Source organism: Sceloporus occidentalis, unplaced genomic scaffold (assembly GCF_023333645.1).
Source record: "Sceloporus occidentalis isolate IW3139 unplaced genomic scaffold, rSceOcc1.0.p SCAF_2, whole genome shotgun sequence".
Taxonomy (NCBI): domain Eukaryota; kingdom Metazoa; phylum Chordata; class Lepidosauria; order Squamata; family Phrynosomatidae; genus Sceloporus; species Sceloporus occidentalis.
In genome coordinates this window covers 54,712,310-54,737,740 of record NW_028316982.1, presented here as the reverse complement: position 1 = coordinate 54,737,740, position 25,431 = coordinate 54,712,310, and the positions used below count along the sequence as shown (strand labels likewise).

Here is a 25,431-nt window from a genome sequence, read left to right as displayed (position 1 = left end):
AATCTGATTTACCAACCTTGAATAATCCATACTTATGAAATCAGTGTGACTACAGCTATCTACACTGCTGCATTCCTAATGGAATCATTAACAAAAATTGTTCCCATTAGCTTAGTCAGATTGATGGTCTTCACTAGGGACTCACAAGATTTAGTGCCCTAATTCTAAGGATATGGATTGGATTCAAATGAATGCTAAGCTAAAAGGACAGTTTCAGAATGTGTCCAGAATGAAGTAAAGATTTTTCAGGTAGCTCCAAATGATTCTAGGTCTGTGGTGGCAAACCTATGGTATGTGAGGCCATTTCTGAGGGCACACAGAGAAATGGGAGGGCAGGGGAAGGGAAGGAACAGGCATGGACCTGTTCCTCCTCTTCCCCCACCCTCCCTCCTGTGCTATTAGCTGCCTCTCCAAAGACAGCTAAGGGCCCAGAAGGGTGGAGGAAGAGTAGGAACAGGCACACACTTCTTCCTCCCAGGCCTTCAGCTGCCTCTTCAGAGACAGCTGACGGCCTGGGAGGGAGGGGGAAAGGAGGAACAGGTGTGTTCTCCCCCACCCTCCCAGGCTTTCAACTCTCTCTGGGGAAATCCCACCCCTGGAAGGCCAATCCCCCCCTCCAAAATCCCGCTCCTGGCACCAGGTAACATCCAGTGAGGGGAACGCCTTTGAGTTTGGGCGCTTGGTCTCTAAAAGGTTCGCCATCACTGCTCCAGGTCATCTCAGAACTTTATATGATCTATGTGAACATAAACATAAGTGACATTAAAGAAAATGTAGAAGAACATTACTTAATAAATCAAAGATAGAGCATTGTTAGTCTGTAGAACCAGTATGCAAAGAGATCTCATAGCACTTTTGAGACTAACTGAAAGAAAGAAGTTGGCAGCATGAGATTTTATAGACATAGGCCCGTACGCGCGGAGCGTACTTCCGCACTGCCCTAAACCTAGTGCGCGCTGTGCGCGCACAAAATTGCAGCAGCCATTCTACACGGCCGCCGTCATCGATACGTCACGGCCGCGCTGCCTCCAAACGAGGCGGCGTGGTTGTGATGTATTGGGGTCGCAGCAGGGCGCCTAGGGCATCCTTTCCGCAACCCCGGAAGGAGCTCCATTTCAGAGCTCCTTCCTCGTTTGGTCCGCTGGGTGCAGCCTTCAGACGGCTGCGCCCAGTGGACCAAAGGAGAAAGGGGCCAAACGGCCCCTTTCTCCTTCTCCCCACCGCCGCGGGGTGTCCTTGGGGCTTGAAGCCCCAAGGACACCCCTTTCCAGGCTGCGGGGAAGGGGCCTTTTGCCACTTCCCCGCAGCCTGAAAAGTGGCGGATCGGGGCCTCAGCGGCTGCCACTCTGGCCGCTGAGGCCCCGATCTGGCGGGGAAAGGTGCGCCTACAGGCCGCCCCTAAGGGGCGGTCTGTAACGGGCCATAGTCTGCTTCCTCAGATGCATATCAGTTATGCATCTGAGGAAGTAGACTTTAGTCTGCGAAAGCTCATGCTGCCAACTTCTTTCTTTCAGTTAATCTCAAAGGTGCTACAAGATCTGTCTATGTTACTTAATAAAATTCCTCATTAGAGGGGCTTAAGAGATATTTCCAGATTTCATGTAAGTTCAAAAGGATTTGAATATACCCATGGTACTAAACAACAAAATAGAAGTTGATGTGTTTTATTATATGTTTCACAAACAGCTCCTGAAAGAAAAAAAAGCTTGTATAACAGTTAACCAAAGTGCAATATGAATGGCATAACCATGTCCATCCAACATCTATGTCAAGAAAACTAGGAAAAAAGAAACACACTGATGCTTCATAAATAAGAAAAGAAATAATGATATTACAAACCATTGGCTATTGCCTTTTGAGTTACTCCTTATCCATGATAAATACCAACTGTGGCATAAATGTCTCACTCTTATACAAAAAATTACAAATGGTATTCATCACTGATTAGAGAAGACAAGAAATAGAGACATGAATATGAATATGAGGGAAATGATAGTAGATCTGGAAATGGAAACAAATTGACAAAAAAAAGGGGGGGGAGATAACCAGACACATTTCAAAATACAAAAGTTGCAACTGCTAAAGGTACTTTTCATCTTTACATCTGCAACATTTGAAAAGTGCCTACCCTATTTCTATCTGAAACCTGTTCTTTGGAATGTTGCAGGCGTATTCTCTCAGGGCTCCTCTAGTATTTATATCATTTTAAAATAGATTGTCTCAAAAATAATAATAATAATAATTCCAGAGCAATAAGCTAGGCCCTATTGAGCACCAGCAATTTAAGGATGCTTAGATGCTTTTGCACAAAAAGTTGGACACCTACCTGTAATTTGAAAAGGTTTGTCTCAGAAGGGAGAAGATACATTTGTCCAATTCTGCCCAAAAGCCTGAAAACGGGAGAGGTTTGGGCAGGCCTTTTCTGAAGAGAAACCCAGCCACCAAATGAAGACCCATCTTGTTGATGTCCATCTGTTATTATTGTTACTGTTTTTAAGTATGTTTTAATTGTAATTGGTTTAATTGTATTGTAAGGGAGGGATGGGATTGGGGGTTATGTTATGGAATGTATATTTTAATGCTGTAAGCCGCCCCGGTTGTATTGTGCAGAGGGGCGGGATAATAATAATAATAATAATTATTATTATTATTATTATTAATTCATTTCCAGTGATAGTGGAGAGGTATGGGACTTCACATTTCTGAAGCAAGAATTCATTATTATTATTATTATTATTATTATTAAGCTTTATTTATAAAACGCTGTAAATTTACACAGCGCTGTACATACAATCTTTTTAATTGGACGGTTCCCTGCCCTCAGGCTTACAATCTAAAAAGACACGAAACAAAGGGAGTGATGGTGGGGAAGGGGCCTCTCTAGTAGGATAATACATGTAAAATACATAGCAATATAGGAAATGATTCAATAAAACAGGCAACAAAAGAACATCAAATAGCAAGTGACAGTTATGCAATGCCTGGGAACGCTGCCCTGAACAGGATGGTCTTCAACTCCGTTTTGAAGCTGGTTAAAGAAGTGATGGCTCTTGCTCGCGGGGGAAGAAGGTTCCAGGAGTGAGGGGCAGCGAGTGAAAAGGGGCAAATCCGAGATGGAGCAGAGGAAATCCTGGGCTGGGACAGTAGACCTTGACTACCAGAACGGAGGGCCCTAGTGGGAAGGTGAGGAGAAAGAAGGTCTGATAAGTAAGGAGGGGCCAGTCCATGGAGGGCTTTAAATGTCGACAGCAGGAGCTTATACTGAATGCGGAAAGGGAGAGGGAGCCAGTGAAGGGATGCCAACACAGGAGAGATGTGGTCAGAGCGGTGGGCGGATGTGATAATGCGTGCAGCTGAATGCTGGACAGAAATTAACGGACGGAGGTGAGAAAGAGGAAGCCCTGCCAGAAGGATTTGTTCCAGATTTGTTCCAGAGTTCATCCCAGCAGCCTTCACAGCTGTTGGAGCAAAATTGGCTCAGGATCAGAATATCAAAATTTAAGATTGTTTTCCAAACCAGTTTGTGGGATCAGACTTCAAGGGCAGCTCCATACAGAGCAGAGAACATTACAATGAGTCCTTGCAATTTTCATCACTAGTATCATGAGAACATCCACATCCAGATCTGCAAAGACATGGCTTCGGGGGAAATACATCCCTATCCAGAATAGTTAAATACTTAATCCAGGAGCAAAAGAACCTCCAAACAGTACTTTCTTTTACTCTTCTTTGAGCTTTAGATTGTTTTGGAGAGAGTGTCTGGGAGCAAAGGCCTCCATAGCCAGGATCATCTATGTACTATACAGATAAACTAGGAAACTACTGTAAGTACTGACCAGGATCAACAGAAAAATTCCTATGGGTTTCAGAAAGCATCTGGATACATAAGGCTCCTGGAGTAGAGTATTTTAGCAGATCCCCCAAACACTTGCACAGGGCAGAAAATATTTTCAACCTATATGTAGCGATGTGAAGTGAGAAGGGTTTGTCAGAACAGTATGTCCTTTGTCATGAGATAAGCCATGAAACTCTGACCTGTAATCCATTTCCATTATTAGGAACAAAATATCCACAAAATATATGTTATTGTCTTACTGAAATATTAGAAATTTAAAGTGAGCAGACTTAGACCAAAATGCAGGTTTATAAATATTTAAATAAAAATAATTTGTATTTCAGCTGCAAGAAAATCAGGATGAAATTGAAAATATGATGAATTCCATTTTCAAGGGTATTTTTGTCCATAGATATCGGTAAGTGGGAAGTAAGGGCATTCTTTGGTCTAGTCAAAGTGGATAATAGATTTTCTGATAGCTTAAAAGGTATGAATATATGGAAGAAACATTTTGAGAATCCAGATATTATAGAGGCGTCTCTCTTAAAATATCTGAAGCTCATTAATATATTAAAGTGCACCTTTTATGAAATAAACCATGAAAAACGTTCATTGTTTTTGGCTAAAATTAAACTTGGGGAGGGAGCAACAGTGAAAAAGAAATGAATCAAAAAGGATATGTATTAATTTCAATTATGCAGGCTTAGGGCGAGTAGGATATGTCGTCTAAAGAATTATGCCAAAGGCTTTATGGAACAGGTTGATTTTGAAAAGCAAGAGATGTGGATTCTCAGAGTTCAGTGTGTAACAGGTAGCAAGGGAGAAAGAATGGTCTTCATTTTAAAGGAGAAGAATAGTTGAGTGTTCAGAATGCTCTAGTTTGTGGAGAACAGATAAAGGTAGCATTGCACAGAATGTTGTGGTTTTATACTCACACAAAATAAAGTAAGCAGGCAAACTATTTTCGCCTGTTTTCACAGTGATGCTATTGCTGAAATTAGAGCTGTTTGTATTGAAGAAATTGGAGTATGGATGAAAATGTACAGTGATGCCTTCCTGAATGATAGTTACTTAAAATATGTTGGTTGGACACTTCATGACAGAGTAAGTGCTTTATGCTGTAATCTGGATCTGCTAATGAAACATAATCTCTTCTCATGTTTTGTTCTCTTTTGATTAAAAGAAAAAATGCTTTCCTAGATTTCTTTCAAGTTATGTTAATTGTGATGGTTCAGTTTAATTACATTAGTTCTGTTTGGTTAATTTATATATGATATTATCATAAATATTATCATAAGTTCTACCTCCTCACCTTTCTGGTCCAAAATCCTCTGGGGATTTCTTTTAATGCCCCCTTTGCTTTTACTCTTTAATTAGAATTACACCTGTAGCAAAAGCATTCTGCTTAGTGTCTGCTGACAGACTTCTGCAGCTTGGATCCAAATCACAGGCTTGCACTTTCACCTCCTTATCTGAAAATGGAGACAACCTTTTGTTAATATGTAGAAGCCATTGCAAGTAGAACACCATGCTCTTTATATTCCACTCACAATCCAACAGTTGAATAGCCAGTCTTAATAAGTATTATTATAAGATATAAAATAACATTTAATTAAGGTTTTGTGTGATTTAATTTGAGAAGAAGTAACATTTGAAGATGTAATGTATACCAGTAATTATGCTAATAATGCTGCTTGTTGGGTAGTAGAATGTAACACCCAGACAATGAAAATGACAGCTCTCTAAAGTTCCAAATGAGAGAAGCCTAGGACAGTAGGATTTTTATGTTATGATAATCCAATATACCTAGAATGCAGTGTGTTTTGTATGTCATACTTTTTTGTGGTCTCCATGACTCACACATATGGATTGTTCTGTACCAAAAAGGGAAAACACAAAAACCCACTCAACCACCTCCCCTGGCATTCAGAATATCTTTTTTTTACTTATACAAGGTTTACTTGACCTGACCTGGTTGTTTTATTTAAAGTGTGCATATTAGTTTTGGATAAAAGATTTGCTGCAACATCTTGAACTGCTCTTTTTGTGGTGCAGGAATATATCCCTGTTCTTTCTATGTTATTTCTACTTCTGGTATCAAAGTTCGTTTTAAAGAAAAACCAGGAACACATCTGCTTTCTTAACTGAGGTATACCTGACTAGACTTCCTACACATTCCCTACTACTGGAAACCTTGCCACTTTCCACCAAGTCACCCAATGCTGCCAGTGCACTTCAGATCCAGTGGGGCCCTTTCCAGTGGTGTACCAGGGAAGTGACTGCTGTCCCCCCACGAGCCACCACCACTGGAGGGGGCAGTGTCAGGCCCCCAGAGATGCATTCGGGCTCTGGCATGGCTGCAGCTGTGCCAAAGCCCAAATGAAAGGGACTGTCGTCACTGCTGGGCAAATGACGCCCTTTCTCTCTCACCCAGCAGCTGTGCCAGATGTACCACCCCACTGGATGACACCCCCTCTGTGGTGTCACCTGGTACAATCTGCACCCCCTGCGTCCTCTAGAAAGGGCTGCACTCTCCCTTTCTGTCATTATTATCCCAACAGGATACTCTAAAGCATCATCCTCAGTGCTCACATGAGGATTCATGAAGATAACCAGTCCGCAGTCACCAAACTATCTGGCATAGTTTCATTCCTGCTTCTTCAAACAGGCTGGCGTACACTATCAAGGTCTTTCTGTGACAACCACAACTCCCACTGTTATCGTGCCCACATCTTTGACCTTGTGAACAGCTTCAACTTTTTGTAGATAACAATTCTGTGCCCAATCCCTGGGCCTGGCTACCACTGATCCACCAACTGTTCCCGTTTCCCATACTTGTCTTTGCATCACTACCACCTCCTCAGATCCAATAGCAAAACATTCCTCTCCATTGCAAGGAAATGCCCGTGAACCCAGCAATGTGCAATATGAATCTACAACTTCCTCAGACAGATCCAAGGAAACAGTATGTCTCCCTGGATGTGGCAGTGGATGTGATGCAGCCTATGTCATCCTCAGACTATACTCAGTCCTACTTGGATAAACTAATCATGGTAATTATGGTCATAATCATAATCATGGTGCTGTGTCTGGAGGTGAAAGACCTGCTTTTCTAGACAAATATGCACTTCTAATCATGATCTTGATCCAGTCATGATCCGCCACTCCTCAAGTTGGCAGTCCAGTCCTGGCATTATCTGTATTCAGTCTTGTCTGTATGTTGTTGAGTGGAAAACCTCTTTCAAGTCAAGTAAGACAAGTGCACCTTCCACTTCGATACATGGTGTCAAATTCAGTCATGAAAGCAGCACAATCTGCCCCTTAAGACAAGGAAGGCCATCAGGGCCATCAGCTTATCTGCAAGAAACTGCTGTTGTCCTTTCCTTCTGCATTGTAAATTACCAAGCCTTCATGGGAGCCTATCAGCTGGTATTGTGGGAAAGGCTGGGCTCTGTCCTTTTTGAAAGTGTGTGAGAAGAACTGTAAAGTATCAGTAGGCTGTCATACTAAAGCACATAGGCTGGAAAGAACTTTTTCCATCATATCTCTTCATTGCCATGCATGGCTCAGACTGTCAGGACACAAAGGATTGGACACAAAGGCAAGGATGGGAGATCTTCCATTTGATTAGGAGGGACTCTTCCATGAGTCCCCTGACAACAAATTTAGTCATGACTGCAAGATGAAACAGACAGCTTGTCATAAACCAAACTTATCATTCTCAGACCTAGTCCTATCCTCAAAGATTCTCTTGTCCAGGGGTCGGCAACCTCCGGCCCACGGGCCGGATGCGGCCCACGGAGGCCTGGCGGCCGGCCCCTGCCTCCCGTTGCCGCCGCGGCCGCCCGTCACAGCATTTTGCCGCTCTGGGCGCCGGGCGAAGTCTCGCGCGACCTCGCGGCCATTTTAGGTGAAAAAATGGCGGCATCCAGAGCGGCCTCTGGGGCTATGGGCGCCGCCATTTTTCACCCAAAATGGCGGCGAAATCTCGCACGACCTTGGGGAGGTCGCGCGAGAGTTCGCCGCCATTTTGCCGCCCAAAATGGCGGCGCCCAGAGCGGCGAAAAGCCGCGATGGGTGGCCGCGGCGGCAGCGGCGGCGGGCCTTTGAGAGGCCCGCTACCGTCTCTGGGGCCCTCCAGCAGGGCTCCGAAGGCGGCAGTGGGCCTCTGGGAGGCCCGCTGCCGTGCTTGGGGCCCTCCAGGAGGGCTCCGAGGGCGGCAGGGGGCCTCTGGGGGGCCCGCTGCCGTCCCTGGGGCCCTCCAGAAGGGCTCCGAGGGCGGCAGGGGGCCTGCTGCCGTCCCTGGGGCCCTCCAGGAGGGCTCCGAGGGCGGCAGGGGGCCTGCTGCCGTCCCTGGGGCCCTCCAGGAGGGCTCCGAGGGTGGCAGGGGCCCTCTGGGGGGCCCGCTGCCGTCCCTAGGGCCCTCCAGGAGGGTTCCGAGGGCGGCAGGGGGCCTCTGGGGGGCCCGCTGCCGTCCCTGGGGCCCTCCAGGAGGGCTCCGAGGGCGGCAGGGGGCCTGCTGCCGTCCCTGGGGCCCTCCAAGAGGGCTCCGAGGGCGGCAGGGGGCCTGCTGCCGTCCCTGGGGCCCTCCAGGAGGGCTCCGAGGGCGGCAGGGGCCCTCTGGGGGGCCCGCTGCCGTCCCTGGGGCCCTCCAGGAGGGCTCCGAGGGCGGCAGGGGGCCTGCTGCCGTCTCTGGGGCCCGCCAGGAGGGCTCCGAGGGCGGCAGGGGGCCTCTGGGGGGCCCTTTGCCGTCCCTGGGGCCCTCCAGGAGGGCTCCGAGGGCGGCAGGGGGCCTCTGGGGGGCCCTTTGCCGTCCCTGGGGCCCTCCAGGAGGGCTCCGAGGGCGGCAGGGGGCCTCTGGGGACCCTTTGCCGTCCCTGGGGCCCTCCAGGAGGGCTCCGAGGGCGGCAGGGGGCCTCTGGGGGGCCCGCTGCCGTCCCTGGGGCCCTCCAAGAGGGCTCCGAGGGCGGCAGGGGGCCTCTGGGGGACCCTTTGCCGTCCCTGGGGCCCTCCAGGAGGGCTCCGAGGGCGGCAGGGGGTCTCTGGGGGACCCTTTGCAGTCCCTGGGGCCCTCCAGGAGGGCTCCGAGGGCGGCAGGGGGCCTCTGGGGGGCCCGCTGCCATCCCTGGGGCCCTCCAGGAGGGCTCCGAGGGCGGCTGGGGCCTCTGGGGGGCCCGCTGCCGTCCCTGGGGTCCTCCAGGAGGGCTCCGAGGGCGGCAGAGGGCCTCTGGGGGGCCCGCTGCCATCCCTGGGGCCCTCCAGGAGGGCTCGGAGGGCGGCAGGGGGCCTCTGGGGGACCCTTTGCCGTCCCTGGGGCCCTCCAGGAGGGCTCCGAGGGTGGCAGGGGGCCTCTGGGGGGCCCGCTGCCGTCCCTGGGGCCCTCCAGGAGGGCTCCGAGGGCGGCAGGGGGGCTGCTGCCGTCCCTGGGGCCCTCCAGGAGGGCTCCGAGGGCGGCAGGGGGCCTCTGGGGAACCCTTTGCCGTCCCTGGGGCCCTCCAGGAGGGCTCCGAGGGCGGCAGGGGGCCTGCTGCCATCCCTGGGGCCCTCCAGGAGGGCTCCGAGGGCGGCAGGGGCCCTCTGGGGGGCCCGCTGCCATCCCTGGGGCCCTCCAGGAGGGCTCCGAGGGCGGCAGGGGGCCTCTGGGGGGCCCTTTGCCATCCCTGGGGCCCTCCAGGAGGGCTCCGAGGGACGGCAGGGGGCCTCTGGGAGGCCCGGTGCTGTCGCTGGGGCCCTCCAGGGGGCCCTCCAGTGCTGGTGGCCCCCACCAGCTTTTTTGCCGGTCTCTGACGGGGCCTGGGGCCCCGTCAGGGGCCAGTAAAGGTGGGGAGGCCTGGCCCCCGGAGGGTGGAAGCTCCGCCCCCGGCACACGGCCCCGCCCCGGAGGGTGGAAGCTCCACCCCCTGCACGTGGCCCCGCCCCGGAGGGTTGAAGCTCCACCCCCGGCTTCGGCCCCCCAGTCGCCTGAGGAACACCAACCCGGCCCCCGGCTCAAAAAGGTTGCCTACCCCTGCTCTTGTCTGTTCCCTCAGTCATCCTCTTTTACCCGGCATCTTTCCCAGCAGGGAAGTCCCACTCTTCCAACTATAAGAGGAGGGGTTCTGATTGTGCTAGGGAGTGTCTATGACTAAGCTCAGTACCATCCGTTGTTGCTTTCACAGTAATCATGACCTTTTGAGTCCCGCCTACTCTCCTTTTGTTATAAATGGCACAACGTCACAATTAAACTCTGAGTACAAGCCATCATCTTAAAAGGCTAGACCACAGAATTCAGACCAGAATTCATTCTGGAGTGACCATGATGAGGAGTGCCAGGTCATTGCACCCTCCCCGACTTCAGGAAGTGGCTACCCTATTGGAAGCAAGAGCAATAGAGTGAGACCCACCTCAACAGAGTAATATACAGTGTATCACTGGTGTAGTGATTTGAGCATTGGACTTACAACTCTGGAAACCAAGGTTTGATTCCTTGCTCTGCTATGGAAACCAACTGGGTAACTTTGAGTGAGTCATATACACTCATCCCAGAAAACCCCATGATAAGATCTTAGAGTCACCGTAAGCAGGAAGCAATTTGAAGGCACACAAGAACTACAACAACAACAGTTCCCTCCATTTTGCCTATGCTTTGTGACTGATGATTTTTGTGATGCATATTTCTTCATTGCCATCAAAACTTCCTACTGTTGGATCCTCCAGTTTGCCATAAGAGTGCTGCCAGAACAGGTTTCTGCCATTTGACATTTCTGCCACTCCCAAGGTATTCACAAAATGCATGGTGGTCAGTGTAGCCCTCCTGCACATCCCAGGAATGGTGATAGATCTATTTTTGAAACGGCCACTGAAAACATAAAATAAAACACTATCAGTGTTGAATGAATACCAAAGCTTAATGAGCACACTATATGTGTCTGTGCATGTATGCATGTACAAGCTGTCCCAAGCGAGCCTTGTAGGCAAGAAGAACTGACGAGAGAGCATCTGTAATTTGCAAGCGAGGTATCAATGATTATGCCCAGTGCATTCTGATAACACTGAGGTTGCCTTCTCAGATGTGGTTTGTGCGCCTCATGTGCCACTCCAAACGTTGTTTCAGGCACCTTCCAGAGTGCCCACATCTTTTGACATAGAGAAAAGGTCAAGTAAGTTACCTGGACTTTTGCATGCTTCAAATGATAGCCTGATTCATCCACCTGTGGGAAGCTTTATTGAGTGAATGCTTACTATCATAAAGGCCTTTAGAATACCTTCCACAGAAAGTGTGTACCATTACAAATTGAGGACATTCTTACAGTTTCTCCATGTATGTTCCACAGATATCAACAGTATCTTGGCCAGTCTTCTCTAAAAGTGTCCTGTCAGCTGTACTGGCATGCTTATCCTCCCCTTTGTCGTCATCCTGGTAAAGGCTTACCTCAGAGGCCAACTTGTATCAACACTGGTGTCATCATAGAATTTACTGGTTGTCTTGAATGCTCTCATGGGCCCGCCATTCTAACCCATGGCTGTTTACATATGTTGACATTCAAAACAGTCTTCTGTATAGCATTTACATCATCCCAATGGGCAGGCGAATTTGCCCAAAGCCATCACCTTTCTCCTTGTGGTAGTATCATAATTCTATTTCACTCAGGACACGATGCTATTGGTGTTCTCTTTGATCACCAATTGCACCTTCTGAGACTACCTGGTGCTGTGAGGTGTGCCTTGACCCTCTACTTGGATATGACTAAAGGTTTCTGTTAGATCAACAGACTTCTCATCTGTTACACTGGCTCCTGTAAGGGACACCCAACCCCTGCTCAGCACCTCCAGATTAATGACAGCTATCATCCACCTTGCTTATGAGGTTACCAAGAGACCTTAGCCTACAGCCTTATGAAGTCATTACACAAAAGCTGCGGCTACATCCGCACCTTTCTTTCCAAAGTCCCTTTCCAGGACATTTGCAAAGCAGAAACTTCAATTCAACCTCTCATCTTAGAAAGCACTATTGTTTGGACATGAGGTACATGCAGAGGCTAATTTGGGGGGCACAGTTCTTTCTTTGGTATGCCAGTAATGGACACCCATTTTGCAAGTGAGTTAGCTCACTATTCACCCATATGTGTGAGTCACAGAGACATGAAGAAGAACAGGTTGCTTACCTGTTACTGTAGTTCTTCAATTGATCATCTGTGAACTCATACAACCCACCTCCCACTGTAATTGTTTGTTGATTACTTCTCCTCTATACTGCAGGATATGGGAACTTAAGGAAGGAGCAGAGGTCCGACACAAATGTTTTGGAGAGTGGGAAGGGTTACCTTGGCGATTCTAAATATCAAAATTTAATTTTCAGCCTTTCAGTTAAATCAACGTATCCAATTATTTCAGCATGACCTGACAAACAAATGGGTGAATTTAGAACTCAGTAAGAATTCACCAATTGAAAGAGACCTGTCTTTTTTCTCACTGTCCTTAAGATTCTGAGGGGGATTGCATAATCCATTTTAACAGAACTGTTTGGAAATCTGGAAAAAATAGAAAGCTTTCCTTACCCATCTCTCTCTCTCCTCTATGTCTCCCACCTCAAACTTTATTCATCAAAAGAACCAGCACAATGTAAAGGGTAGGAGAGGTAGGGGATTTTTAGAATAAGGGATCTGTTTACACAGGGTAAGCTAAAAAGCAAGGAAACACTAACTAGACATCTTGTGGAAGTTCATACTAATTGGTTGCAGCTAGACCAAATCACTACTTTTGTTAAGCACTTAGTTTCTAAATGTGAACCCCGTGCTCATTGAATCATTTATGTAGTTCCTGTGTGAATTTTGAATCATTACCATATATACTCCTCTATAAGTATAAAAATTTATGCCCACAAATTGTCCCCAAAATCCCAAGTCGATTTATTTACAGGACAGTATGGTAACATGATAGCTCTTTCAAAGAGTTTCTTTTTCACTTGAGCCAAGCAAAAAGAGTCCTGGGTGTTTGATTGCTACACACATACACACACTGAAGGAGCCTCCAAGTTTTACTCTTGACTTATCCATGGTCATGGCAAAATCCATAATTTTGGCCCCAAAATGTGCTCTCGACTTATACATGAGGTCAGCTTATACAGTGAATCCTTGCTATCCTCTGGGGTTTGGTTCCAGGACCCCTGTGGATAACAAAATTCATGGATACACAGGTCCCATTAAATATAATGGTAGAGCAAAATGGTGTCCCTTATATAAAAAGGAAAATCTTGAATCCCTGGATAAAAAAAATCCGTGGATAAGGAGGGCCGACTGTAGTTGAATATATACAGTATGTACTGAAACTTCCAAAAGAAACCGTGACCAACATTTACAAATTGTTAATAAGCTCATCTTATGGTGAAAGAGTGGATGTGAAATGCATGAGAAACAGACTTGGCAATGCAAATCTCAGGGGCAAAGCATATGGCTGCGAAAGCCCAAGGCTGCTCCATCCACAACTGGATCCAGGCCCATGGCGACCGTACAGCCGGCTCTGAAAACAGGCCACCACCGCCAGACTCAAGCTGTGCAGCTAGGGGCTGGATTATCCCGACTCCTTTTTGCTCCTGTCTAAAGGACGAGATCACAGCTTTGGCGCGGCTTCTGGCCATGTCAGAGTTGTCTATCATATAAACAGCCTTCAGCAAGTCCGGAAGCCACTTCTTTTCACCTGTATATTTTAGGCCTTGGATGGCAACTGGTCTCATATTTGGCCCTCTTTGTCCTTTGAATGTAAATGTGCTCACACCAAGAAAAATGTGCATATGGTTATCTGTAAGTGGTATTTAACACCTGTGAAATCAGCTAAAATGTAATGGAAGTTATCCCATGATTTTGGAGGGGTTGTGGCTTACATCCTTCCATAGGTCCTAAAATCAGCACCTACCATGTTGTGGGCAATTAGTTGATACATTTTAAACTACTTAAAGAGTGCTTAAGTACACTGATAAGCGGTATAGACATGTACTTGCTATTGCTATTAAAGGGTAATTATATCCATATTGGCAAAGGGGTCAGGCAAGGCTGCATTTTGTCAGCTTATTTGTTCAATTTGTATGCTGAGAATATCATAAGAAAAGCAGATTTAGACTTTGAAGAAGGAGGAATGAAGATAGGAGGAACGAACATCAACATCGTTAGATATGTGGATGACACCATACTACTAGCAGAAAACATCATAGACTTGGAGCAATTACTTGGGAAGATAAAAGAAGAAAGTGCAGAGATGCTTACTGCTGAACATAAACAAAAATAATGACCACACAGGAACTACATAAATTCAATCTGGATAATGAGGAAATCGAAATAGTCAAAGAATACTCTTACCTTGGATCAAGCATTGATCAGAATGGAGATTGCAGTTGAGAAATAAGAAGAAGAATGGGAACGAGAAGGGCCACCCTCAGTGAGCTAGAGAAGAACCTAAAGTGTATAGATATACAACTGAACACTAAAGTTAGAACTGTCTAAACTGTTGTATTCACCATCTCCATGTACAGACGCGAGAGCTGAACGGTGAAAAAAGCAGACTGAAGGAAAATCAACTCATTTGAGATGTAATGCTGGAGAAGAGTGCTGAGGAGACTGTGGACAGCTAAAAAGACAAACAAATGGGTCTTAGAACAGATCAACCCTGAACACTCTCTGGAAGCCAAGATGATGAAGTGGAGGCTGTCGTATTTTGGCCATGTCATGAGAAGGCAAGATTCATTAGAGAAGACTATAATGTTAGGGAAGGTAGAAGGCCATGGAAAGAGAGGCAGACCACACTCAAGATTGATATATTTAATTAGGGGTGTCACAGGGCTGAATTTACAGGACCTGAGCAGAGCAGTGGAGAACAGGAGATCTTGGAGATGTCTCATTCACAAGGTCGCCATAAATGGAAGTTGACTTGAGATCAGGTAACAACAACATATCTATATGTAGATTAATTTCCCAATTGTGAAAAGTTTTTGGACTCAGATTTTAACAGATATCCATAAGAAATACTGTACATACTCATGTATAAGTCTAGAAATTTAGGTCAAAAAACTGACCGAAAAACATGAGTCAACTTATCCATTGATCAATGTAAATATTCTGTTTTATTTAAAAGAAGGAACCATCCCCTGGTGAAAAGCAAGAGTATAATCTGTTTTGGGAGCACTGACCCCCTCTACTCTCTCATCCATCTTGTCTTAAGAGTAAGCATAGTTATGTTTGATGGAATTTTGTAAGTTCTTTGACATTTTTTGGCTTTGCTTCATCCTTTAGATCCTTTGCTGTATGCCCCTAAATTTTACCCACGACTTATCCACAGGTCATAGCAAAATCCATAATTTTGGCCCCAAAACTTGCCCTCAATTTATACATGAACTCAACTTATAGTCGAGTATATACGGTAAGCAATAAATTCAGTAAAGGGCTGATGTTATTCTGCCTCTTTATTAGGGACAACAAGAAATTGCAGTACAAAGTTAGTACTTTTCCTCGGGCTTTGCAATGAATGACTATTATGAAACATTGGAAACAAATTTTAACCCTCGTGAAAGATTGGCGAGAAAAAGTTTGCAGCTCCCTTCTAATGGGAAAATTATCACACAACATGAAAGTGATTAAAGGACTTGTTAGTAATCCTTTATTCTATCTTTGTGTCCTTTTATAGTCTACATATGCTGGTCTCTTGCGTTCTCCTATCCATCAAATCCCTTTTGCAAGGATGCTTTTTGATGTGCTGACACCTCTGATGTTTCACCTTAAGCATAAGCCTTTAATGTATTTTTCACCCTTATAGTATCCTGTGTATTTGATTCTCTGCATTGACTGTTGTCAGTGGATTGTTAAATAAAAAATAAATTAAAAATCCAAACAAGGCTCTACGCGGGCACAGAACAACCCATATATATGAGTTCAGAGATGATGACTACTTGAAGAAACAGTTAAAGTTTACAGAACCAGCTAAAATTAATAATCCTTTTTAATTAAAAAAAGAAGAAGTAGTAATCCTTTTTAAATTCTGATTTTTGAATATGATTTTAGTGTTGTAGGGCACATCAAGCATATGCTGAAAGGCACTTGATAAATTAGAGACAATAACTTAATGACATCACACCAAAATAATATAAAGAGCTGTTTAAAAAATGTTGCTTTATTCTCCTGTGCATTTCAGTAAATTCTAGTTTGTCTTTGTTTAGCAAGGTGAAGTGAGGTTGAAGTGTCTGAAAGCTTTGCAGAGTTTGTACACCAACAGAGAGTTGTTCCCCAAATTGGAGCTATTTACAAATAGATTTAAGGTAAGTGTAAGATTAGTAAAAACTAATCTTTCCTTAAAGCCATTTTTATTAGCATTACAATAAAAGGTTTCTTGATATTCACATTTGTAGGATAAACTTGCTATCTGAGATTAACATGTTTTTAACACTGTAATTTAATTAGACCTTAAAGTTTCTTTAAAGCTTTTTTTGAAACTTATATGACATAGTGTGCCATGGTGCATATATAGTAGTTGGCTTCCATGGAGCAGCTTCCTTTCATATAATTAATTTCATAGACTTGGGGAAACTGATTAACTTGCACTATACACTATATAAATAACTTAATTGATCTGTATATGTGTTTTGTACATGAACTGCTTTGTCTTAGCAGCTTTGAATACATGGGTGTTTCTTTTTAATTTTTCATGTTTTAAATAAACGAATGCATTTCTTTTTTCTATCTATTTTCTTTTCCCTTTCTACCCCTTCTCTCTTCACTTTCTGTAACAGGAAACATTCTGTGTGTGTGTGTGTGTGTGTGTGTGTGTGTGTGTGTGTGTGTGTGTGTGTGTACACAGAGAATGTTTCCTGTTACAGAAACACATTTTAATTTTATTTTTGCAACGTGTTCAAAATAATTACATACAAAATAGTCATCAAATTTTATTTTCCAAATCTACACATTTACAGTTGACTTCCCATGTTCGTTCAGTTTGTATAAACCTTTGTCATTTAAATCTTATTTTCTTCAGTTCAAACGTAATGCTTTTAAAAATTCTTCTGTGTATTTAAAATCTAGCTTAATTTATTCTGATCACTCTATCTCAATTCATAATATAGTTATTGTATATAATAACTGCCTTCAGAATATAACCTTCTGATACTTTCAGACTACAGTATCTGGAGATTACACGGCTATTTTAACTCCCCCAAACTCACTAGCTATACACTTCTAATGCTACTTCCAAAGGCCCTGTGCCCACCCATCATGAAAAAAGTAACAGAAAACATTATCTTGCTTTTAAGATTGCAATTTTTTACTTCAAAACAAAGGCTGCTGTGCATCTTGTTTTTAAGCAGATTGGTGCTGTAAGGAGGCTTCCAGGAACATGAACCTGCTTATTTCTAAGGCTCACATGGACTGTGAGGACCTTGCTTTGAAGTTAAAAAAAATGACATTGTAAACCTTTTTCATAACAGTTGGGGTTCAGGAGATACGTAAGAGATATGTAAAACTGTCTTCAGGCCTTCATGCTATCCATGCTACAACTATAGATGTGGTGATTGCTATCCTATGTGAATGGAAGTATATTTTTCTCACAACCTACTTTTTTTTGAATAAAATGTTAATGCTTCACAGCCCTGCTCCTTTAAAGCCTTGAATTCCTATTATTTTAACTTATAGTTGGCATCACATCATTTAATCTTTGTGGATAGGTGCTCTGGTCTAGAGTTTAGGTAAGCTGTTAGGGGCATTTTAAATATTAACTTTGGCAACTGAGAACTTGCACACTGTTGTAGATAACAGGTCCTAATAACCTTCTTACCTACCTGCAGCTTTTGAGTTTTCTTTCATTCTTGTGGACCAACATACAACCTCAGGTTTTTTTTCACTAAGGGAAAAATCTGACTAAATTGGACTAGGTGTCACCTCTGACTTCCTCTCTGAAGCCAGTACTCAGTGAATGGGTGAGGCATCTAGATCTGCTTTGTTTTAAATTTAAAGGGGAAAAAATGCCATGATCTGTTATTGAAGCGTCATTGCCCGTTTCATGAGAACCACTCCTGGAAAGGTGATTCCTACAAGTAAAAGGGAACCATGTTTTCAATACGGTTCTAGGCTGCATCCATAGAAGTATAGTGTCTAGATTGAAAGAAGTAACAGTACTACAGTGCGCCCATGTCATATGTGGGCGCCTTTTACACAGGGAGAGAAATGGCGCATGTGCCATGCACAAGTCCCATTATTTTCAATGGGGTTCAAGCATACGCATGATTTGCCTTACGCAGAGGGGTTCGGAACGGATCCCCACGTCAGGCAAGGGTGCACTGTGCTCTATTCTGCTTTGGTCAGGTTTCACCTGGAAAAAACAGTGTCCAGATTTGGGCACCACACTTCAAAAAGGATGTTGACAAGCTAGAACTGTCCAGTGCTACAAGGTCTGGAAACCAGTGATTTAGGGAGTTGGTTATGCTTAGCTTGGGGAAGAGAAGGTGCTGCAAGGTCTGGAAACCAGTGATTTAGGGAGTTGGTTATGCTTAGCTTGGAGAAGAGAAGGTTAAGAGGTGATATGATAGCCCTGTTTAAATACAGTTGTCTCTTCTCTTCCATGGGCTTGCCATTCACAGATTGGATCATCTGCCAATGCCCCCACCCTGTTTTCCCAACGGTGGCATTTGCATGTGGCCACGCCAACATGGTCCATGTGCACATCACTCCTCCATTGAGGGCAGGGGGTTTTGAGGTCTTCAATGGCAGTGTCAAGAATGAGGGGGTCAAGAATGGAACATCCCTGGATACCAGGAGCCAACTGTAGTTGAAGGGATTTGATATTGAGGATGAAGCAAGCTTGTTTTCTGCAGCTCCAGAGAATGGTACCCAGAGCAATGGCTTCAAACTACAAGAAGAGAGATTCTACCTCAACATTAGGAAGAACTTCCTGAGAGCAAGACCTGTTTAACAGTGGAACACACTCCCTTGGAGCGTGTTGGAGTCTCCTTCTTTGGAGATTTTTAATCAGAGGCTGTATGGCCATCTGTCGGGAGTGATTTGATTGTATATCCCTGCATGGCAGGGGGTTGCACTGGATGGCCATTGTGGTTTCTTCCAACTATATGATTCTATGAAAATATCAATCTTAAATTATCATAATTGTCAGCTATGTTTGTGTCCTGTCTTTCCTTAAGGGAGGTGAGAGTAATTTGCTACCTTCCTAATGTCTGTGTTTAGATGCCACAGTGTACTATGTTTTATCACAATATAAACAAACTTGATGTACCTAAAGTCATCTTCTCTTCTCTTCCCTTGTGGCCTCAGGAAGAAGTTGGGATAGCTTTTCTATTTGTATTTATAAAATGTGACTTGTGGCATCTGAACCTGATAAACTGTTTAATCTTAAAAGTAATTTGAAACAAGCCATCTTCAAAAAGCTTTATGGAGCTTACCACTGAATCTCTGAGTCAGAATTGCATTTCTATAGTTCCACAGTGGCAAAACTACTCACTTTATGGCCCAGATCACAGGTTGCATTTTAATTTTCCAACCCATTATTTGGAGGGTTAGAAACATGTTGTAGGCTGGTATATTCCCTCCTTCCTCTCTCATTTTTATTTGTGGATTCCTTTCTCCATTTTCTTATTTATTTAATTCAGATAACTTGACAAACTGATTAGAATAAATAAAAATGAAACGGGACCATGCAGCTCACAAAAACTAAATTTGGCATTATATAGGATTGTTGAAATAAGCTTTCTTTTTTTTAATTTGATGCAGTTTTTTTATTAAAGCTTTACATTTTCATTACAAGCAACCACCAAATCAACCAATTCCACAAAAAATACGATCAATTTATACAGTTTTTCCATACATCTCTTTCTTGAGCCTCAGGTACAAGCACATCTCCAAGGACGCAATTGGAAGTATTGGATATCTAGAGTAAGCTGATTGCTGTTACTTATTGCATCAAGACTGGAAAGATTGGTTATAATAAACAGTGGTTTATTATATTGTATTGAAATAATCTAAGAGCAAATAATTACACATCAGAGAAGTTAATTGTACAGTCACAGACATTTCATTAATTCCTGTACCCAGAAACTGCTCCTCTACCAGATGTACGTTGACGATACCTTCACTCAGTCAAGACTTCCATTTCACCATCAGTCTCAGCCTGGAACTGGAACTATCAATAGAACAAGTTCACTTTCTGGACACCACCATACAGCTACAAAACAAACATCCAAACACTACACTATATTGCAAAATGAGTGATTACTACATGCACTTACATGCCTCTGGTTTCCACCCTGAACATACTCCCAGATACATAGTCTACATCAAAGCCCTCCAGTACAATAACATCTGTTTGGCCCCACAGTAAAGGGATGCCAAACAATTACAACAAGCATTCTTCAAGCTTATGAAGTATGTATCTAGGACTAATCTATTACAGAACAGACTGAAGACAGAAAATGACAGAACCCCACTAGATTGTAACATTTTGGTCCCAGCTGAGACCATTTAGGTGTATCATCAATTGTGTGTTTGTGTCGCGTTCCTTCAAGTCATCTCGAACTTATGGCAACCCTGTCATGGGTTTTCTTGGCAAGATTTGTTTAGAGAGGGTTTGCCATTGGTCTCCCCTAAGGCTGAGAGCATGTGACTTGCCAAATGGTTCCAATGGGTTCCATGGCCAAGCAGGGAACTGAACCCTAGTCCAGAGTCATAGTCCAAGACTCAAATTACTATGCCATATAATTACAGACTATTCTAAACAATAATGGTGCCCTCTGAATAATGGTGCCCTTTTGGTGGCAGGTCTTTACTTGCCTACAGACAGCCTTCCCAACATCAGTTTCTCACCTACATCAGAACACCCATCACAGATGTGGAGACAGGTACAAGACCTTACCACAAACTCAGATACCAGCTCTGCCCACAGATCTATTCAAGAAATGTCTTCACAAGACCTAAAGATATCACACACAATATTAAAGGGACTTAGACTTGTTCATCCTCTGATGTGATATATGCAAACGGTACCCTTCAGCACCCTACATTAGACAAACGGGCAAGTCTCTGTGCCAGAAGATTAGCTATAAATCAAAAATTAGAAATGGGAATATACAAAAACAGATTAAAGAACACTTCAGTCTTCCTGGGCGTTCCATCTCAGACCTGAGAATGGTTCTTGAACAAAACAAACAAACAAAAACCTATAAAAGAAGTTTGGAAAGAAAAACAGTAGAATTGGAATGTATCCACAAACTCCAGCCCATCAACAGTGGGTTGAACAAAGACAGTGGTTTCCTATACACATATTGCTATACTAGCTAAACCCCTAGACTCATGGGGGCTCTTTTGGCCAGTATGTCACATTTCCTTCTGGTTCCCATACTACATTTCAATATTCCCATTACCATAGATGGTTATCTACTCATCTTGGCTTAGGCAATGTCCTTCTTTGTACCCCAGTGACCATCATTAAGATTGAATTTGTCACCTCATCTCCATACCTGCATAGTTTTGCATTTCTATTGCCATTCTCTCACACAGCCTGTTTATATAGGTCTATCCCCGGACTCTCTATTCCACTCCATGCATCTGAAAAAGTACACTCAAATCTACAAATGCTCGTGCTCCCAGCTTCTTTCTTTCAGTTAATTTCAAAGGTGTGCTACAAGATCCCTTTACATGCTGATTTTCCAGATTAACATGACTATGTATTTGAATCTTGTACTGTTGTGGATAGTAGCAGAAAGCAAATATTCTATTTTCTATCAAGTTTGGTCTCTTTAGGAAAGATTGCTAGGGAGTCAAAGTACTGTTTTATTGATTTGCGAGAAATTTTGTCTGACAAGAATATGCTCTGAGAGAATTGTCATATTTTGTTGTTGTTAACCACCCTCAAGTTGATCTCGACCCATGGTGGCCCTGTGAATGAGACATCTCCAAAACTCCCTATCCTCCACTACTCTTCCCAGTTTCTGCAGATTCATACCTATGACTTCTTTAAGTCCATCCATCTAACATGTGGTCATCCTCTCTTCCTAATTCCTTCCACTTTTCCCAACATTATTGTATTTTCTAATGAATCGTGTCTTCTCATGATGTGCCCAAAGTAAAATAGCCTCAGTTTAATCATCTTTGCCTCCAGGGAAATTTCAGGGTTGATCTGTTCTAGAAGCCACCTATTTGTTCCTTTTGTTATCCCTGGTATCCTCAGCACTCTTCTCCAGCACCACATCTCAAAAGAATTTATTTTCTTTTTTTGTCAATTTTCTTAATTGTCCAGCTCTTGCATCTATACATGGTAATGAGGAATACAATTGCTTGTACAATTCTGACTTTCGTGCTTAGTTGTATATCTTTGCTCTTTAGGACCTTTTGTAATTCTTTCATAGCTGTCCTCCCCATTCTTAATCTTCTTCTGATTTCTTGACTGCAGTTTCCATTCTGATCTATGTTTGATTCCAGGTATAGCAACTCTTTTACTATTTCTATTTCCTCATTGTTTAGATTGCATTTGTGAAAATCCTCCATGGTCATTATTTTTGTTTCCTTTATGTTCAGCAGTAAGCCTGCCTTTGCACTTTCTTCCTTAACCTTTCTCAGTAGTTGCTGTAGGTCTCCAATGTTTTCCGCTAATAGTATGGTGTCATTTGCACATCTTAGATTATTGATGTTCCTTCCTCCTATTTTCACTCCTCCTTCTTCTGTGTCCAAGCCTTCTCTTCATATAATATGTTCTGCATACAAATTGAAAAGATAGGGTGAAAAGATGTATCCTTGTCTGACCCCTTTGTCAATTAGGAACTATTCTGTTTCTCCGTGTTCTGTGTTCTAACCATTGCCTCTTGTCCTGAGTATAGATTCCTCATCAAGATTATTAGATATGTTGGCACTTTCATATCTTTAAGGGCATTCCATAGCCTTTTATGTGCTATCCAGGCAAAGCCTTTGCTGTAGTCTATAAAGCACATGCTGATTTTCTTTTAAAATTCCTTGGTGCACTCCAGTAGCTATCATATGTTTGCCATGTGGTTCCTAGTGCCTCTTCCTCTTCTGAACCAAACTTGGATCTCTGGGATTTGCCTCTCCATGTATGGTTGGAGTCTGTGTTGCAGAATTTTGAACATGGTTTTGCTTGTGTGGGAGATGAGCGCTATGGTCCTATATGTGCTGCAGTCTTTTGTGTCTCCTTTCTTGTGGATGGGGATGTAAATTGATCGTTTCCAATCCATTGGCCACCATTTTGTTTTCTATTGACATATGTTGGTTAAGATTGGAGCTGATTGTCATGTTATCTTCCTCTTTTAACTCATATTTGCCTATGCTCTTTTAGTAGTGCTTTTCCTCTTATATTAATTCTGAAAATGGAATAGTATTGTAACAGAGGGGGAATATAAAAGGGTATAGTTAAATGTGAGGTTAAAGGATGTGCATTAGTGTACATCTTTCTGTTCTCATTTTTATTGCTCTGTTCTGGTGCCACAACAAACTACAGTTCCTAGAATTCCATAACATTGAGCCATGAAAGTTAAAGTGGTGGGCTGGGATATAAGCTGATCCTTTCACAGGGCTTTTGAAAATAACCTAAGAGTCTCACGTCTTTAGACCGTTGGCCACAGGCTGCCCATCCGGTTTGTTTACTGTTGTATGTAATGTAATGTTTAATGTTAGTTTTTTTTTAAAATATGCTTTCCTGTTAGTTCTGTATTGTTTAGAAAAGCCAGCTGTCATGCATAATAGAAGGATTTCCTTGATAGTCTATCTTTTATGACTTCACTTTCTCCTTTGGATACATCTGTTCTGTTTTTTCAGGATCGCATTGTATCAATGACACTTGATAAGGAATACGATGTTGCTGTAGAAGCCATTCGATTAGTCACTCTAATACTTCAGTGAGTATATTTTAAGGTAGTACAATTTCAATTTGCCAGCAACATATATATATATATATATATATATATATATATGCAATATAACTCTTCTTTGTGTAGTAAAAGATGGCTCATTGCTTAATTCACAATTGATGTTCCAGTATATAGTAGCTGGCTTTATATCATGCTGGTTTTCAAATTCTGTTTGTTTATATTTAACCCTTGGGGCTAACTCTTAAATTAACCAAGAGTTAATATATATTACACAATTTTATCATATATCTTGGGGTTAATGCTTCCCAAAGGTACTTAAGGGAATATTAAAACACAATAAAACTTGCTAACAAAATGGAATATGTATTGCAAACTTATTCTTCTATCTTCTTTTTCTTCTCTGGATCCACAGTCATTCCCATAATTTGTTTTAATCATGGAGTAATGCTGTATCTACTGCTAACCATAGTTGTCCTTTTAAATTGATAACATAAAACATATTGCAAACTATTACAAGTACAGTCCTAATTAGTGTTAAATGTGGCTAGCTGAACTGTCCCATTTATGGTTTGATCTTCCCATAGAGGCTTGCCAAACATTGAAGTGGCAAGCACAGATTTTGTCGGTATTTGAAGTGGTAGTTTAGATTCCAATAGTGCTTTATAGTTTTTATTATCTTTATTATGGTTTTAGTCTCTTAAGGTTTTATCTTTATTTTATTACTGTATTCTGCTATAATTGTTGTTATTATTTTAATCACTCTGGAAAAAATGTTTGCAGGGTGGAAGACAAATCTTGAAAATAAATTGCTAAATTGCTGATGTATCATAGAAATGTAAATTATGAAAGGGAGGCAGGATTGTGTGTGTACTTGCTTCTCTTCTGCATGATTTCCTGTATGTGGCTGGCTGATTAGTGATGTGATATCTGACTGTAGCCCATGATTTCTAGCATGTAAAGGAAACAAAAGAGTGGAATCTTGTAGTGTCAATGTGATGACATGATTTAGAGTTAGACCTTTTGAATAAGTGTGCAGGTTTGTTGGAGTTCAGGAAAAAGTCAATAGAATGGCTACTCTTTTCAGTTCTTAGAGTGTGTGTAGTGTGTGTGTGTGTGTGTATGCACCTTTGAGTCATCTGTCAGTGTATGACAACCCCATGACTTTCATAGGATTTTCTTAGGCAAGGAATCCTCAAAGGAGGTTTGGCCAGTTCTTCCTCTGAAACATAGCTTACAGCACCTAGTATTTGTTGACAGTTTCCCCTCTAAGACCCTGCTTAGCTTACATGATCAGATGGGATCTTCTACCTTTATATTTAGGCCCTGCTTCATTTCAGAGTAGGCCCAAGGATCCCTTGCACAGTGTGTGTATTGTAGAAATAAGGGATTGCTATAGGACCTGGAAACATAATCTGGTCCTTTATATTTGAAGCCCATATGCAGGAACCTGATACGGGATTAGCACATGAATGTCTGTTAAAAAGCAGTACACCTGGAGATAGTGCCTCCTTATGTTATTGAAATGGAATCATACAAATGAAAAATATAGTGGAGTTTTTGATGAATTTTTTGTAGTTAAAAAGACAAGTGAAAGGATAGTAATTATGTGCATTATATGTTTTATATATATATAGATAGATAGATAGAGAGAGAGAGAGAGAGAGAGAGAGAGAGTGCAAGACCTGGCTTTAGAAAAATGTACCTCAGGCTCTATCCTGGACCCCATATATAAATTCTTGTCACCAAATAATTTATAAAG

General features: G+C 43.0%; 1 protein-coding gene across 5 annotated transcripts in view; it reads left to right on the top strand.

Moving 5' to 3' along the window:
• The window catches only part of STAG1 (STAG1 cohesin complex component), a 195,302-nt gene that overhangs the window by 121,337 nt on the left and 48,534 nt on the right, over positions 1-25,431 (top strand). For all 5 annotated transcript variants that reach the window (XM_089509442.1, XM_089509441.1, XM_089509445.1 and 2 more), the window contains exons 9-12: positions 4,180-4,253; positions 4,816-4,939; positions 16,017-16,115; positions 23,620-23,699. In XM_089509442.1, the coding sequence (XP_089365568.1) occupies positions 4,180-4,253; positions 4,816-4,939; positions 16,017-16,115; positions 23,620-23,699 (377 nt within the window). The remainder of the gene's footprint in view (positions 1-4,179; positions 4,254-4,815; positions 4,940-16,016; positions 16,116-23,619; positions 23,700-25,431) is intronic.